The sequence below is a fragment of the Lampris incognitus genome, chromosome 14 (genome assembly GCF_029633865.1).
Source record: "Lampris incognitus isolate fLamInc1 chromosome 14, fLamInc1.hap2, whole genome shotgun sequence".
Lineage (NCBI taxonomy): Eukaryota > Metazoa > Chordata > Actinopteri > Lampriformes > Lampridae > Lampris > Lampris incognitus.
Genome location: NC_079224.1, coordinates 17780658 through 17797222, shown reverse-complemented (window position 1 = coordinate 17797222; position 16565 = coordinate 17780658). Strand labels below are relative to the sequence as shown.

Here is a 16565-nt window from a genome sequence, read left to right as displayed (position 1 = left end):
TGTTTTGGTGGGAAGCGCCCACTTTACAAGCCCAGTAACATAACCACCCACATTCATTTTCCACTAACATTCATGCTCGGTTGTAGTGTAGCTGCTCGGTCTAAATAACATGGGATGGGGTCGGGCGTCCCTACAGACACAATTGGCCGTGTCTGCGGGTGGAAAGCCGGACGTGGGTACGTGTCCTGGTCGCTGCACTAGCGCCTCCTCTGGTCGGTCGGGGCGCCTCTTCGGGGAGGGGGGGTAAATGGCGGAATAGCGTTATCCTCCCACGCGCTACATCCTCCTGGTGAAACTCCTCACTGTCAGGTGAAAAGAAGCGGCTGGCGACTCAACATGTACTGGAGGAGGCATGTGGTATTCTGCAGCCCTCCCCAGATCAGCAGAGGGGGTGGAGCAGTGACCGGGACAGCTCGGAAGAGTGGGGTAATTGGCCAAATAAAATCGGGGAGAAAAAGGGGAAAAATCCCCCCCCCAAAAAAAATAAAATAACATAGGATGGCTACCGTACGTAAGATGTACCGTACTTATGTTGTTTATTAGTAAATGTCTGTGTTTAGATCCTGTATAGTTACTCTCATGTGGTGGGAGTAGCCTGTAAATTTGATATTTTTATTTTTATTTTTATTTTTAATCAAGAAGTAGAGACTTTATTGTTGTGTTATGACCTTTGTAACTCTGTATTCCTCTTAAGCGATGACCCAATTTCCCCATTTCAGCCATTTTAAGTCCTGACTGAACTGACCTAACTGGAATACGTGTTATTTGGTCACCTGTTTTTTATCAGTATTTTTTTTTGTTATGTTGTAGCAACCTCTATTCCTTATAGTTTGTTTTTATAATTAGTACAATATTGACTTTCATGGGACTGTATGCACTATATTTATGTTAATTATGATTATTATTTGTTAACAGATGCACTGGCCCAGGTCTGAACGGCTGCCAAAAAAGGTGAGCAAGTTACCCTGAGATAGCATGTTAGGTACACACACACACACACACACACAGCAAGGACATCTAATGATGTTGTAAATGTGCAGAAGGTGACAAGTGTCAACTAAAAGCAATAAAGACGTCAGTACGTAAGGGATGTCAAATAAATTGCAAGTGGTTTGTTGGGCCCAGATTAATCAAGTTCAGCACTCGGTATCGGTGCTGTGATGGACCCGAAAAGTGATCGGGACTGCTTAAGCTTTCTTTCACCGAGGCAGAGGGGAATATAAATGAGCTGTAAATGAGAGTACAGAGGAGACACTGGCAAGGCTGGAACCGGTCATGTTCGATGCGGCTCATCCTCACCTGCCTCCTGTTTTGAGTCCGTGGTTTGTTGGTTGGGTGTGCTGCATTCTGCGTTGTTAAAATTGGCTCCCTGCTGTCTATTTTTTTTTTTTCTTTTTAGCCCATCCGGTCTGTCCATGATCGCAGCCGGTGTGGTCGGCGGTCTGCTCGCTGTCCTCATCGCAGGCCTGTCTGTGTTTGTGTTGCTACGACGACGCCACATCAAGAGGAAAAGGACCATGCGTAGATTCCTCCAGGAGAGAGAGGTGAGAAGAGGAAAATGAGTTATCACACTCGTAGAGAAACTTTAATGAGGGCATATTCATTTTCATGGCTGCGGGCTTTCTCCGTGCTGAGCTGGACATTTTCCTAGTTCTTAAACCCACAGCTGAAGGACTTTTTTTTTGTACAGTTATTCTTGCTGGTCAGAGTTTGAATTGGGGCTGAATGTGAAAGTAGAGAAATGCTAGGTGGCCCATCGTTACCTTGTGTTACCCTCTAATTATTGTTATTAATGATTAGCATCATCATTGTTGTGGCTGTAGGTGTAAATGTAACTGCCACGGTGCATTGCAGGAGAATCAGGCAGACTCTTTATTTCTCTTTTTTTTTTTTTCTTCTTCAGCTGGTTGAACCTTTGACTCCGAGTGGAGAAGCACCAAACCAGGCTCTGCTGCGGATCCTGAAGGAGACCGAGTTTAAGAAGATCAAAGTGCTGGGATCAGGGGCTTTCGGTACAGTTTACAAGGTAACAACACGTCCGAGCTTTTAAGGCCCTTGCCCCGAGATCGCCGGGCCCGGCTAAAGTCGTGCGAAGCTTCGGTTGTTCAGAGCTCAGGCTTGTTTGCCTGACTGCATGTGAACCGACACCCCCTCAGCGTTGTTCCTAATCTACATCTGTTTCCCGTTTTCCAATTAAGACACATTTCTAATCAACCACATCATGGAACAGTCAATACAGTGGAATATTTGTGTATGTATTTGTGAGTGTATGTGTGAGTGTTTCGGTGTGTGCATGCAAGTATGTGTGGGGTTGTGTGTGTGTGTGTGTGTGTGTGTAGAGATATATGAAGGGCTGCATGTCTGCATACTGTATGGAATTAAGCACACTTACATATTTGTGCATGTGCATGCTTGTGTTTCTGCACATTGAGTCTCTCTGTGCATGCCAGAGTGAACTGTGCCGTATTGAAATTAGACATTTTGGACCTAATAACAGTCTATGAAATAACACACTTATATCCATTCAGGGCCTGTGGGTTCCAGAGGGAGAGGATGTGAAGATCCCTGTGGCCATCAAGGTTTTAAGGGAGGCCACGTCACCCAAAGCAAACAAGGAGATCTTGGACGTAGGTTCATTGTTTAAAACGGATCATTTGTCGAGTATGACCTCACTGCCACATCGCTGGGCATGAGTTAAAACAGTCGTTCATTTGATACCTTGTTCTCTACCTTGACTTACCGTAAACTGCGCTGAATTACAGTAGACGTAATGCGCAGTGAAAAGTTTAATTATCACAGTATTTTGACTTGAGAAAAGGACTGGGGAGCCCCGTTGTGTCGCAAATGATGAGAGAAAATTATTGCTTTCCAGACATCGATTCAAGTGTCACATTCCCTCTTAATTCATAGCACATGCACCTCTGTTTGAAACTAATAACCGCTCACTTGTCCCCTCCAATGTGGGACTATGTCATTAGGCCTAGACGGTGACCCTCTCGTGGGGCTGTGTGGGAATGGGATTAACTCATTGAAGGGGTTGGTGTGGGAGTCGGCGTCTAATCCAAGGCTGAGGTGTTCTGGAAAGGAATGTGGTCCCCCAGCCACAGAGAGGAAAGTCTGGTGAAAATGCTTTGTGTGAAGGATTTAAAGTGCAACTCGGAGAACGGCGGTTTTGTGGTCTTGTTGCTCAGTCGTTCCACATCTGGGAGTGGTGATGGACACGTACGCCGCTCTGTGAACTTTCTGGCTTGAAAAACAAAGACGTACTCTGAAAAGTAAAGGATTTTTTTTTTCAGATGTCCATTTTTCATCTGGATTATTTACCTTTTTAAAGTGGTTATTCGTACAGCAATATCGAAACTACTATATATGAGGCATGACTATTTGATAGTTTTATGATATGGTACAGTTAATTTGTCCCCTTGGGGGAAGTTGCAGCATATATCAGCAATTTACATAATTGGTGCAGAAAGCAAGACCGAGGCAGAACAACCCTGCCCCTTGAAGTCTTTAAAGCAGTAAAGCAGTGGGCAGTATCACTAATGGGGTACTATTGTTATGATTTTTTTTTTGGGGGGGGGGGGAATTCCCCCTTCTCCTTCCCAATTGTATCCGGCCAATTACCCCACTCTTCCGAAGCCATCCCGGTCACTGCTCCACCCCCTCTGCCTATCCAGGGAGGGCTGCAGACTACCACATTCCTCCTCCGATACACGTGGAGTCGCCAGCCGCGTCTTTTCACCTGACAGTGAGGAGTTTCGCAGGGGGGATGTAGCGCATGGGAGGATCACGCCATTCCCCCCAGTTCCCCCTCCCCCCGAACAGGTGCCCCAACCAGAAGAGGCACTAGTGCAGCGACCAGGGCACATACCCACATCTGACTCCCCACCTGCAGACACGGCAAATTGTGTCTGTAGGGACGCCCAACCAAGCTGGAGGTAACACACGGATTCAAACCGGCGATCCCCGTGTTGGTAGGCAATGGAATAGACCACTATGCTACCGGACACCCTCTTTATGGATTCTTTTTTTTTTTTTTTTTTTTTACTCAGCACAATCATGAACTTGTCCCTTGTGTAACATTATTTTCTTTTACAGAATAATCATCATATGCTTGATCATCTTTTAGTGCAGTCAGATGTGTGTGACGTATACCGGCATGTAAAATTTTGTAAAAAACAAATATCTGATAGGGGAATGGAGGCTTGCTGACATGGAGGCTTGAACTCAGGTTCACCAGCCTTCATGATATTTCTTATTACATTGCTTTTTTTTTTTTTGCATCAATTTTCTATGTGACTTTGTGGGCTGCAGGAGGCATATGTGATGGCCAGTGTGGACCACCCCCACGTGTGTCGTCTGCTGGGCATCTGCCTGACCTCCACGGTGCAGCTGGTCACCCAGCTGATGCCCTACGGCTGCCTACTGGACTACGTCCGGGAGAACAAAGACAACATTGGCTCCCAGTATCTGCTCAACTGGTGTATGCAGATAGCAAAGGTAAGGACAGAGTCAGCTGTGAAAAAAGGTGTTCTGTTCTTTGTATGCAAATGTATGGAGCGGCTTATTTCATGTTGTGAAACAGCTCCATGTTCCTGTCTTGTGCCCAGATGGGCTGCTTTTTAGTGCTGAGTGGTAAATTGTAATGTCTCATGTGTATTTGTTACCTAAATAGAAAACAGACTGAGTTCGGTTCAATTATTAGAATCCATTGTTTGATATCCATGTCAGATTGTGGTACATTTGTTTTTGATGTTTTAATTTCAAAAGGGAGAAATTTCAATGCAATCAGATCTAGATGTGTCAAAAATGACAATCCAGATTTATATATATATATATATATATATATATATATATATATATATATATATATAAAACTTTGTTAAAAGATACACTCAACGGTAGGGAAAGTGCTCAACAAATAAGGAGCAAAATAATCCAGTGAGTCAAGTGAATTCTTTATGAGACAGTACAAGCCTGTTTCATGCCATGAGCAATCATCAGCTGTCAATGTGTATGTATGTGTGTGTGTGTGTGTGTGTGTGTGTGTGTGTGTGTGTGTGTGTATTAAGATAGATGTAGGAAATATCTTAATATTCCACTCCTCATTTGTTGAGCACTTTCATCAACACCACTGACGGTTTCCGAAAGAAAGAAAAAACACTATATATATATGTACATCACATCAAGCCATTTGAATTTGAATTTTTTTTTTTGTTCCTTGTTTGTTGAGCACTTCTTTTAATGAAGTTTTATACATATATAACTTTGTTAAAAGAAACACTCAAAGGTAGGGAAAGTGCTCAACAAATAAGGAGCAAAATAATCCAGTGAGTCAAGTAAATTCTTTATGAGAGACAGTACAAGCCTGTTTCATGCCATAGGTAATCATCAGCTGTCAATAGCTTATGGCATGAAACAGGTTTGTACTGTCTCATAAAGAATTTACTTGACTCACTGGATTTTATGAATAAATATATACTATATATATATATAGGGATCCGATTACACACAGTTATCCTGGGCATAGGAAGAAACAGTGTCAAGAGAAAAATGCAAATCGCTCAACACTTCTCTTTTTATGCCCTTTTTTTAACCCCCTTTGGTTAGATTTATCTCACCAAACCATGCTCCCCAGTCATTAAGAGAGAGAGACTTTATTCGCCTTACAACTACATACGTACTAGAACACACACATGCAGGCAGGCAGCGGTGGCTGAAGAAACGTTTCTTCTGCATTTTCCCATCCCGCTGTCCTTCCTCCAGGGGCAGCCAGCAACAGCAGGCCCTCTATGCGCCATAGAGGGCCATTTGTACACTGTTTTTTTTTTTTGTCCAGCACAACCTGCTGACTTCACCAAAAAGTCAGTGAAATCAGCAGGTGTAGTATTTGGTTGGACAGAAAACTTGCATACACATGACTCTGGCATATAGCTGAGTGCCACTGTTATAGACCCAGTTTGCAATCGCTCAATAGAACTGGTTAAAGACATTAACAATCTGGAGATTACTTTTAATGATAGTAATCAGGCTTTCCAAAGATTTATAATGTATTATCATGTGATTGTCCAAGTATTATAAATCACACTGATTTCTAATATCATGCAGATTTCCCCTCTATAGTGAGCAGAAAGTGAAAGCAGACGCTGATCTCATTCATTTGAACCTTGGTCTTTGTTTAATTCTAGGGTATGAACTACTTAGAGGAGCGCCACTTGGTGCACCGCGACCTGGCGGCCAGGAACGTCCTGGTGAAGACACCTCAGCATGTCAAGATCACCGACTTTGGTCTGGCCAAGCTCCTCAATGCCGACGAAAAGGAGTACCATGCAGATGGAGGAAAGGTCAGTTAGGGAGATGTAGTACAGTGGTACAGTGTGTATACACATTACTGTGTGTATAGTTAATCTGGGAGGGTTTATAAAGGAGTGGAATTTACCCATTGTCTTAAAAATGGTTTCGCTGCATTTCCAGTTTCACTCTATGTTATATTAACTGGAAGGTGTGATTTGCATCGCTGTTTTGGACTTAGTCATAAGAAAGATGACCAGGCAAATCAGATACCTCCCTTCTTCTAACAATATTTCATTGTCTGTTACAGCTATTGCTTAACATAGCCCATTTTCCATTACATGAAATTAGCCAAGCGTTGGACTGAACATTATGCACAGTGTGAGTCATGAAAGCCTCTCTTTCCACAGGTACCAATAAAATGGATGGCTCTTGAATCTATCCTTAACAGGACATACACACACCAGAGTGATGTATGGAGCTATGGTAAGCATTATGTAGTTTGCTGTGAGTAATAATTTTTCATCTAACCCCGTGAGGTATGAACACAATATCCCAAGTTGTCCATAAAACCTTTAATTATTTTGGACAAGTAAAACAGTCAGACCTTTGCACTACTAAATATTGACTGTTATGTTGGACGTTTATTTTCAGTCAAATGTTTTTGCAGCAGGAGAGGGACAGAGACATTAAAGTTGTAAGTTCGGCTTTGAAAATATTATTTTTGGATGCAGTGGCGGTGCCAATGGTCCAAACATGAGCGCACAGAAGGTTTAGCGTTTCCCTAGCATCTGGGATTTTTAGGAGGCAGGTACTGGAAACCCACGCGCCAACAAGTCTCAATTAGACAACGTGTCAGAGAAGATTATTGCTTAAGCCCACATCAACAGTGCTCCTGCTCAGGAACACACAAACACACACACGGATGTCTAGAAGCACATAGACACACACACACACACACACACACACACACACACACACACACACACACACACACACATGCAGAAGCCAAATGAAACACATGCGCAGCTCTATTCTTCAGCCAACCTCCCAGGTCATCTTTTCCCCGGAGTTTGATCATACCTTCCGTTTGGTCAGGCAAAGCCATCAGCGGGCCGTGGCAGGAGCCAAAGGCTTCCTTTCCTCCTCTTCCCTCTTCAGTAGCTCCAGTGCAGAGACACATCCTGCTTACTCTCGCTCCTGTAGGCATATCTTGGAAACTTGCCCACTGTTACTATCCCCGCCGCCTATTTTTGGGGACTCAAGCAAAAAACACAATGTTCCCATCTTGAATCAAAGTGTGACAAATAAGGGATTGGTCTTGGTATATGGTATAGCGTATGGGCAATATAGTATACAGCAATATGGGATAATATATGGGCTTAGGTTGCTGATTACCCTAAAGAGAACTTTAGGATTGTGGCTATTTCTCGATATTAGTTCAGAGAAGTACACTGATCCCACATCCTTAACCGCCTTCTGGTAACTTAACATTTGGTTTTTAAGGTTGTTATGTGCTAATTCAGACTTGTTGACATTCCATTGTCATTCTGATTTAAGTGCACGAGTGTGATCGTTCAGCCAGGGGAGGCTATTTAATCTTTGCTTCCTCGTTTTAGATGGTGCAATTTAGTCGAGGATGGATCGGCACTGATCATTGGATGAATTTAACAGTGCACTGGTTGGCACGGTGGCGCAGTGGTTAGCACTGTCGTCGCACAGCAAGAAGAAGATCCTGAGTTCGAACCCAGAGGTTGTCCAACCTTGGGGATCATCCCAGGTCGTCCTCTGTGTGGCGTTTGCATGTTCTCCCCGTGTCTGCGGTGGGTTTTCTCCGGGTGCTGCAGTTTCCCCCACCATAAAAAAAGACATTCGTGTTAGGGTTTATACTCCTGTCCGTGCCCCTGAGTAAGACAATGGAAAGAAGAACTGGAGTTGGTCCCCGGGTGCTGCACGGCGGCTGCCCACTGCTCCTAGCTACACAGTTAGGATGGGTTAAATGCAGAGAAGAATTTCCCTGCGGGGATCAATAAATATCAATCAAAAAACTCCCAAAACATTTATTCAACCATAACTAAACTCTGTATAGTAGTGACATACCTGTTGTGTGTGTATGCTTGCCTCCAGTGTCCTGTTGTTGTTCCATTTATTTCTACTGTTTTTTCTTTTTTGTTTTTTTTGTTTTTTTTTTTGTGCATGAGTGATGTATGCAAGGGCTAGAAGCTGCTGTGAACCAGAGTCAAAGTCCTCATGTGCACAGGCACACTTGGCCAGTAAAGCTGATTCTGATTCTGATTTACAGACTTTACTTCTGTCCATAGGTGTAACAGTTTGGGAGCTCATGACCTTTGGTACCAAGCCCTATGACGGTATCCCAGCCAGTGAAATAGCTGGCGTCCTGGAAAAAGGGGATCGGCTGCCTCAGCCACCTATCTGCACCATAGATGTTTACATGATCATGGTGAAATGTAAGCTTAACACAACCCCAAAAAAGATACCTACACGACCAATTCTTGTTTTGTTTTTGTTTTTTCTGTTATTTCTCCTAGCTACAGCTACATGATAATCTGTTGATTTTATTGTTCAGGTTGGATGATTGATGCAGACAGCAGGCCCCGTTTCCGGGAACTAATCTCTGAGTTTACGAAGATGGCGCGGGATCCTCCCCGTTACCTCGTCATCCAGGTATAATTTGAGCCACCCTCACACCTGTAAACCCCACTAAAATCTACAGTGAGTTTACTCATTTGTGGTAAATGTAACCTGAGCCGCACAGTCAAGAGCTGCCATTCTACATTAGGATATCCAATTCTGTTCCAGGGGGATGACCGCATGCACCTGCCAAGTCCCACGGACTCCAAATTCTACCGCAGCCTGATCAGCGGGGAGGACATGGAGGACGCTGTGGATGCCGATGAGTACCTGGTGCCCCAACATGGCTTCTTCAGCAGCCCCAGCACCTCTCACACCCCGCTCCTCCAGTCCGTGGTAGGCTACTGCTGCATGTATTCTGTGAAGATACAATATAGATACAGATTTTTTTTTGATACTTTTGATTTTTGTTTATATTTATATGTTAAGAAGTTTGCGAATCAGACTATATACTAGAGGGTGGCACGGTGGCACAGTGGTTAGCGCAGTCAGCTCACAGCAAGAAGATACTGTTTGAGTTTGAGCCTGGGTAGTCCAACCTTGGGGGTCATCCTCTGTGTGGAGTTTGCATGTTCTCCCCGTGTCTGCGTGGGTTTCCTCCGGGTGCTCCGGTTTCTTCCCACAGTCCAAAGACATGTAGGTCAGGTGACTCGGCCATACTAAATTGTCGCTTGGTGTGAATGTGTGTGTGTGTGTGTGTGTGTGTGTGTGTGTGTGTGTGTGTGTGTGTGTGTGTGTGTGTGTGTGTGTGTGTGTGTCGGCCCAGTGATGGCCTGGCGGCCTGTCCAGGGTGTCTTCCAGCCAGCTGCCCAATGGCTGCTGGGATAAGCTCCAGCATCCCCGCAACCCCGAGAGCAGGATAAGCAGTTTGGATAATGGATGGATGGACTATATACTAGAGGTTCAGAGTTTGAATGCCAGTGTTGCCTCCAGCTTGACCGGGTGTTACAGGGAACACAATTGACAGCAGCCCTGGGTGGGAAGCCGATGGGGGTATTCTGTTTTACCACCGCTACTAGTGACTCCTGTAAGTGGTGGGGCACCTGTATAGGTGTGGGCAAATCTGGGGGAAATAGTGTGGGCCTCCACATGGGTTACGTTCCCCCTGAGAAACTTGCAGCTGGCAGGTGAAAAGAAGCGGTCGGTTGGCTCCGTGTCTATCAAAGGACACACGCGGCTCGTCTTTGCCCTCCCCAACCACCATATGGGTCACGCAATGGCAGGACTACCAAAGCAGGGAACAGGCCTGCATCCCAATTCGGGTCCCAACTCAACACAGTAGTTTACGAGCCAGAAATACAGCAAGGCACACCCACCAGCTGTTGACCTAGCCCCAACATTTTAAGCATGAGCAGATTTTACAAAAATCTAAAGGAAACGTGCACTGAACGAAGTCTGTAAGTCTATAACCAGAACCTGAAAGCTGTCAAACTGTCTAATGCGGTGAACTTTTTCTTGCTGCGTCAGTTGATAGATGCTGTAGATGCAGCAGTAATACATTTAAACATGTAATGAGGTAGAGATATCTCATTGCAGCTCCCCGTGCGGGCCTCTGTCAGACTGATTAGAGAAGTGTACCAGACTTTCTCTCTAGACATGTCACCCTCTCCGTGACCTTCTCCCTCCAAACAACTAGAAAGAAGCAGAGTAAACTGTCTCTTGTAAAAACAAGGACTAATCCATTCGGACATGCCACACCGTGTGCAATAGCGTCAGACTTTCTTACCGGGAACTAATTCTGCTATTTTCAGTCCTGTAATTTGCATTATTCATTACATTGTGAGTCAGAATAGGAATTAAGCCCAAACTAAACCTCCCAAAAAAACAAAAAAAAATGACTGCTTGTTAAACTCAATTAGGTTTCCCGCGCACACAATAGCCTTTTGCTCAGTTAGTGGTTACTCTTTTCGCCGCCATGGTGAAATTGAATCTGGAGTGAGAAAGAAGAAGAAAACTAATTGGCTTGCTTTGAAACTCTGCAGCAGTCATACCTGGCCACAACCTCAATTGCCCTTGTTCTGGTAAACTGTCACAACCCTCTTAACCACCCCACCCCGACCCTGTCCTCCTCCATCTTCCACTGTCCCACGTTTCCTCCCAGGTGCCCTTTGATTAATGGAAGGTAAAATGAGGAGAAATCATCTACCTTGTCTGACTTCGGTCTTAGTAAAGGCTGTGTGTAGGCCTGGCTCTTCTATCTGATATCCGTGCCAGCCACGGAAAGCCTGCTTAGCCCATACAGTATAAGCCTTCAAGTTTGATTACCTTTGCAGGCTGCTGAATTTGTTGAAATTCTTCTGAAAGATAAAATTGCAGCTCAGAATAAGCCTGCTTTTGTAATATCGCTCTAAGAGTACAGACCTCAGTGGGACTGGAAGTTTTTGCACAGATGGTGGCCTGTTCACCATATCCAGTTTCCTATTCTTGTTGAAAGTAATTGCATTGCCACAGCAGTCCTTTTCTCGCTCACTTTCGTTCATCCACATTTGGAGTGCTTTGACCTGTAACAGTGAGAAAGACATAACAACGCTGGTACTGAGGTAGCAGCCACGCTTTCTGAGGGCCACATAAAATAGCATCACAATCACAATTTTACACGCAATACATCACGCCCCAAGTCCCTCAGTGAAAATTAGGCATGCCGAATGAATCACAGTGACCACAAGGAGCACTCATACACTGGAAGTAATATCCGATTAAAGAGAAGGGAAGTCTTCCCCTATCAGAGAGAACTGATATGAAACATACTAAAGTCAAGCATAACCAAGAGAAAGAAATCTTTTATGTTGCAGAGCCTGAACAGTAGCATTGGAACGTGCCACAGCAGAAATGGCTTATTGGTGAGTCAAGTTTCATTCCGTCCGACATACTCAGCAAGGAAATCTTTCGATTGCTTGTGTAGCATTCTACACCACCCCAACCCTGAACACAGCTCTGAAGGAGTGCTACAGTCTTAACATCACCTCATTTCTTTACAGAACGGCTTCCCGTGCAGAGAAGGGAGCATGGTTCTTCGTTACATCCCTGACCCCACAGACAAATTTTTGGACCAGGCCTTCCAACCAGTTCCAGGCAAGTATCCGTCAACTGAAAACTGCTCCTTATGTGTCATCTGACAAGCTTTCTCAATGGCGGTCATTGCTTTTTCCATTCACTGACTATGAGGGACATCTAGTGGGCAATAGCTGTAATTTGTCTTTTAATTTATCTCGTACAGTTTAAACACTTTATCTGGTTGAAACATGTTTCCAAACATTTTTTTTTCCGTATCATGATGCATAGATTTCACATCTTGGTAGGAAACACACCTCCAACTCCAGCAGCGTTTGGTGCCATGCTCTACCCACTGAGCAGCACAAAACTGCAAGCACATCAGACATCTTCCAGCAGTTCTGTCCTTCAGTGCACCACTTACCGTCCTCTGTAATTGCTTTCTTACAGACTACATGAACCAGAACGGAGTCTCAGACGTAATGAACCCCATCTACCAGCACCCAGGGCCCCCCCGCAGCATCCTCCCCACCATCTCATCCGACGACACGGAGACGGAGTACCTGAACTGCTTTAAGAATGAGGCCATGGGACCCGAGTACCTCAACGAAATCCAGTCCCCTGCTATCCTCTCGCCCACCACCAATGGTACTGTGCAAAGCAGCCAGAAATATCAGCCTCAGAATAGCATAGACAACCCTGACTACCAACAGGATTTCACCCCAACCTTTAAGACCCACGCCAATGGACACATCCCAGCAGCCGAGAATGCAGAGTACCTGGGCCCAGACTGAGGACTTGTGAAGACACCACTGCCCCGACCCCTAGGGTGGAAGGATATGCTTACAGACGTAAGAAGAGCCCATTTTCTTCTCCAGAAAAACAGAGCATTGATGTGTCGGTTCGAAAAGGACTGCTAGCGGTACTGTGAACTGCTTTCCATGTTTAACACCCATCTAAAGGAGCCCAGTGACATACTGCGCAGCTTTCCATGTCTTTGGTGGGCTGTTGTACTCGTCACACAAAGTTTGTCTTGTTCCTAAAAATGGTTTCATATCAGACTGCAAAGGACTTTATTATGGAGAAAGCCCCGGGAAAGGTGACCTGTCACAAATGATAAGGTGGAACTGAGAATTACCCTTCCAAGTACACTCCAACAAAACGGCGTAGCAGCTCTTAGTGATATTTAGTCTTAATGTCGTGCACAAAATGCTGTGATCTGAATGTATTGGTGGAGGAAAACTACGAGAGGATTTAAAGCCTCCATTTCGTGAATAAATGTTCAATTGCAAAGAAATTGACAAAAAGTGGCAGCTCATCCCAAAACACAATATACAGTAGAGTACATATGTTGTGGAATTAGTCAACAAAAAACAAGCAGTATTGATAGGTTTGTGTGTAAAGGGTTGAGAGCTGTACTTAGGAGTTACAAACATAGACCCACTGTAGGAGGGCTTTAGATGTGGCACCCCAGGACCTCTTCAAAACTTTATTATGTGTCAAGAAGCTGGAATGGAACTTTTCAGATTCAAATGCTGGTCGGACTCTTGCGGTCTTCCGAGACCTGACGATACTCGCCCTGAAGGGTGGGTCAATGAGGAAACGGTTGGATCTAGTGTTGTAATGTAAGGCTGGTGTAAAGGGGAATACTGCTGAATTTCAGCCGTTTAAATATGCTATTTTAATTCTTGTTAAGATTCACTACTGTCTTCTATAGCTTGAAACAAGAGACGAAAGTCTGTCTGCCCCCTGATATGTCACATGGATTCAATTCTAGTACAATTCTATTAAGAGGAAATTGTCAATAAGGCAAATTATGAAGTATTCAGAATGAGTCTTTGGGAGAAAATGGTGCATTTTTGCCAAACAGTTGTATGAGCATACAAAGCTGGTCTTTCATTCATTGCCCATGCTACGACTCTGTTTCGCATCACTGCGGCATCACAAATTAGGCTGTGCAGACACAAGGAACATCTCTACAGCAGTGCCAGTTTTTCCATTTGATTGCTGTCGATGATGATTATGTGCTTGCGTGTCCCTGAAAGCGCTTGCAGCTCAACATTTTTTTTTCTTAAGTACTCTGACAGCCAGTGTAAGCTACACAGAAAAATGTTTAAAGCTATTTAACTTTTTGTAAAAGACCGCTGAGCTTCAATAAACTGCCTGACTTCCCCATAGCCCCATAGTATGGAGTCACCACCAGCGCCTCCGTCGTGCGTCTTTTCAGGCGTGCTTGCACGGACGCAGAGACTCAGAATTGTGTGGCAAATACCGATTAGACTGTCCCGGTCCGTATGAATAACCTGTTTAAATTCTTAATTAAAATGTCACCACCACCCCGGGCACGCTGTGTTACAGAAAGAAGCTGTTTTGATGGCTCACTGCATGTTGGAAACAGAAAAATGAACTTTTCTCCTGTTGGTATTCCAATGTATTTACATTGTCACGACGAGATCCCGTGATCACCTGGCTGTTTTCTTTAATGTAACCATATCTGATGGTTTTTACAAGGTTTTTAAGTAAGGACACTACACCCATAGATCCGCTCATAGCTTAAAAGTCTTGTCGTCTCGCAAGAACATTATCTTTGAATACAAATATGTTTCCTAGTTTTAAAGGAATATTCTATAGTAGCAACTTGTGAGTGTACATAAGTACGCTCAGGTTTTACACAGGTACATGTACAGCAAAGAGTGATTATGCTGTGTACAATATACCCAAAAGTCACCTATAATTTATCCTATCAGTACATGGTTTTGCCACTTTATACCTGAATGTGCACTTATTCCTGATTATTAATTATTTCATTCTAAAGTGAACATAAATAAAATTGTGTCTTTTTATATTGAGCGACATCCATTGTTCGGTGTTTGATTATATTTCAAAATGATCTCTGAAGTCTTAGGGAGGAAGCCCTTCAACACTGCAGTGGATGTGTCTGAATAGGATCAAACTACAACTTCAGAATCAGAATCCTGTTTATTGGTCATGTAGGTTTGCACATACATGGAATTTGACTCCGGTTTCGTGGCCCTCTCAGTGTACTTAACAACACTACAACACAACAGTCTTCAGATATATACACAAGGATTGACGTCCATCCATCCATTATCCAAACTGCTTATCCTGCTCTCAGGGACGCTGGAGCCCATCCCAGCAGCCATTCGGCGGCAGGCGGGGAGACAACCTGGACAGGTCACCAGTCACAGGGCCCAAACACACACACACATTCATTCTGAGGGACAATTTAGTACGGCCAATTCACCTGATATACTACATGTCTTTGGACTGTGGGAGGAAACCGGAGCACCCGGAGGAAAACCATGCAAACATGCAAACTCCACACAGAGGACGACCCGGAATGACCCCCACGGTTGGACTACCCTGGGGTTCGAACCCAGGACCTTCTTGCTGTGAGGCAACTGCACTAACCACTGCATCACTGTGCCACAAGGTTTGACTTATACAAGCAAAATAAGAGGAGCTAAGGTGCAATGGTGCAGAAAATTTATCAGAGATGCTGAAATAGATGCTAGCAGGTTACTTACATACAGTACATGCCTGAGGTAGATGGATATGACAGAGTTCTGAGTTTTATCAAATGCAGAGAGGCTTGTCCATGCCTTTGTCCTCTCAAAGCGAGAGTACTGCAACACATTCATTCACCAGCATCCCTGACAGAAACACCCAGAAGCTACCGTGTATTCAGAGTAGCAATGCCAAGGGCCTGATGATAGTGTGAAAACACAAACATATAACACGTTTTCTGTTTCCGCTGCGGTAACTCCTTGTTTCCTTTGGAACTGACTTCAAAATACTCCTGCTAACCTTTCAGTGCATCCATGGATATGCAGACACCTATCTCACAAAGAACTGTTTAGCCCACAAACCTCAGTCCACAGCCTCCAATCCAGCTGCAGCTTGCTCCTACGGGACCCCAGCAACACCATGGTGGACCAGGTCTATGTGTTCGGCTGCAGTGTGGCTATAGAATAATCTCTTGACCATCCACAGACACCACAGACTGAGCTGTTCTAAGAGAGGCCTAAAAACCTTTTCCTTCAGACGGACTTTTTCTTCCTTTGTTAAATGAATGCCTATTATTTTTATATGCCAATTTTAACCATATAGCCCACTGAGATTGACCGTTCATGAAAATTATCGTGAAACTAAATTGCATTATTATTATTGTTACGAGGATTTCTCTTCTGCACTAAAGGGAATCACATTTTCATAGACTTAAGAGGGGCCATTTTACTTCAGTATGACCACATATTGTTAATTTGGCTGCAGAACAGCCTAGAGGCAAAAAGCAAGACCCAAAACCTGTAGACGGTGGATTAAAATCTTGGCATTGTCAGATGGGTCTATGCCATACAGTATGTGGAAAAACCAGCACTGTCTGTTACTGGTACGATGGCATCTGCATCTAAAGGCTTTACAGTTAATGTCGAAGTAATTGCCCCCCACCCCCCCAAAAAAAATCTATTAAGTGAACTAGCAACTGGAATTTGCATCTATGAATTCAATTAATCTATGAATTCAATATCACTGCCAAAGTGCCCTTGAGCAATGCATTGCAGCTGACCGTGCAATCTGACCTATTGACAATAATACATGCTATGGCCCTG

The 16565-nt window shown here is 44.2% G+C and overlaps 1 protein-coding gene across 4 annotated transcripts in view; it reads left to right on the top strand.

Annotated features, from left to right (window-relative positions):
* Positions 1-14789, top strand: part of egfra (epidermal growth factor receptor a (erythroblastic leukemia viral (v-erb-b) oncogene homolog, avian)) — a 49770-nt gene extending 34981 nt beyond the window's left edge. The window contains exons 16-28 of one of the 4 annotated variants that reach the window (XM_056293622.1): positions 916-951; positions 1400-1544; positions 1904-2026; positions 2529-2627; positions 4315-4500; positions 6189-6344; positions 6702-6777; positions 8613-8759; positions 8879-8976; positions 9112-9279; positions 11736-11783; positions 11922-12015; positions 12385-14789. In XM_056293622.1, the coding sequence (XP_056149597.1) occupies positions 916-951; positions 1400-1544; positions 1904-2026; positions 2529-2627; positions 4315-4500; positions 6189-6344; positions 6702-6777; positions 8613-8759; positions 8879-8976; positions 9112-9279; positions 11736-11783; positions 11922-12015; positions 12385-12728 (1720 nt within the window). In that variant the 3' untranslated portion in view covers positions 12729-14789. Of the gene's footprint in view, positions 1-915; positions 952-1397; positions 1545-1903; positions 2027-2528; positions 2628-4314; positions 4501-6188; positions 6345-6701; positions 6778-8612; positions 8760-8878; positions 8977-9111; positions 9280-11735; positions 11784-11921; positions 12016-12384 lie in introns of those variants that run through there. The other 3 variants (XM_056293623.1, XM_056293624.1, XR_008811360.1) reach the window with 3 other exon arrangements.
* Positions 14790-16565: the final 1776 nt, after the last annotated feature.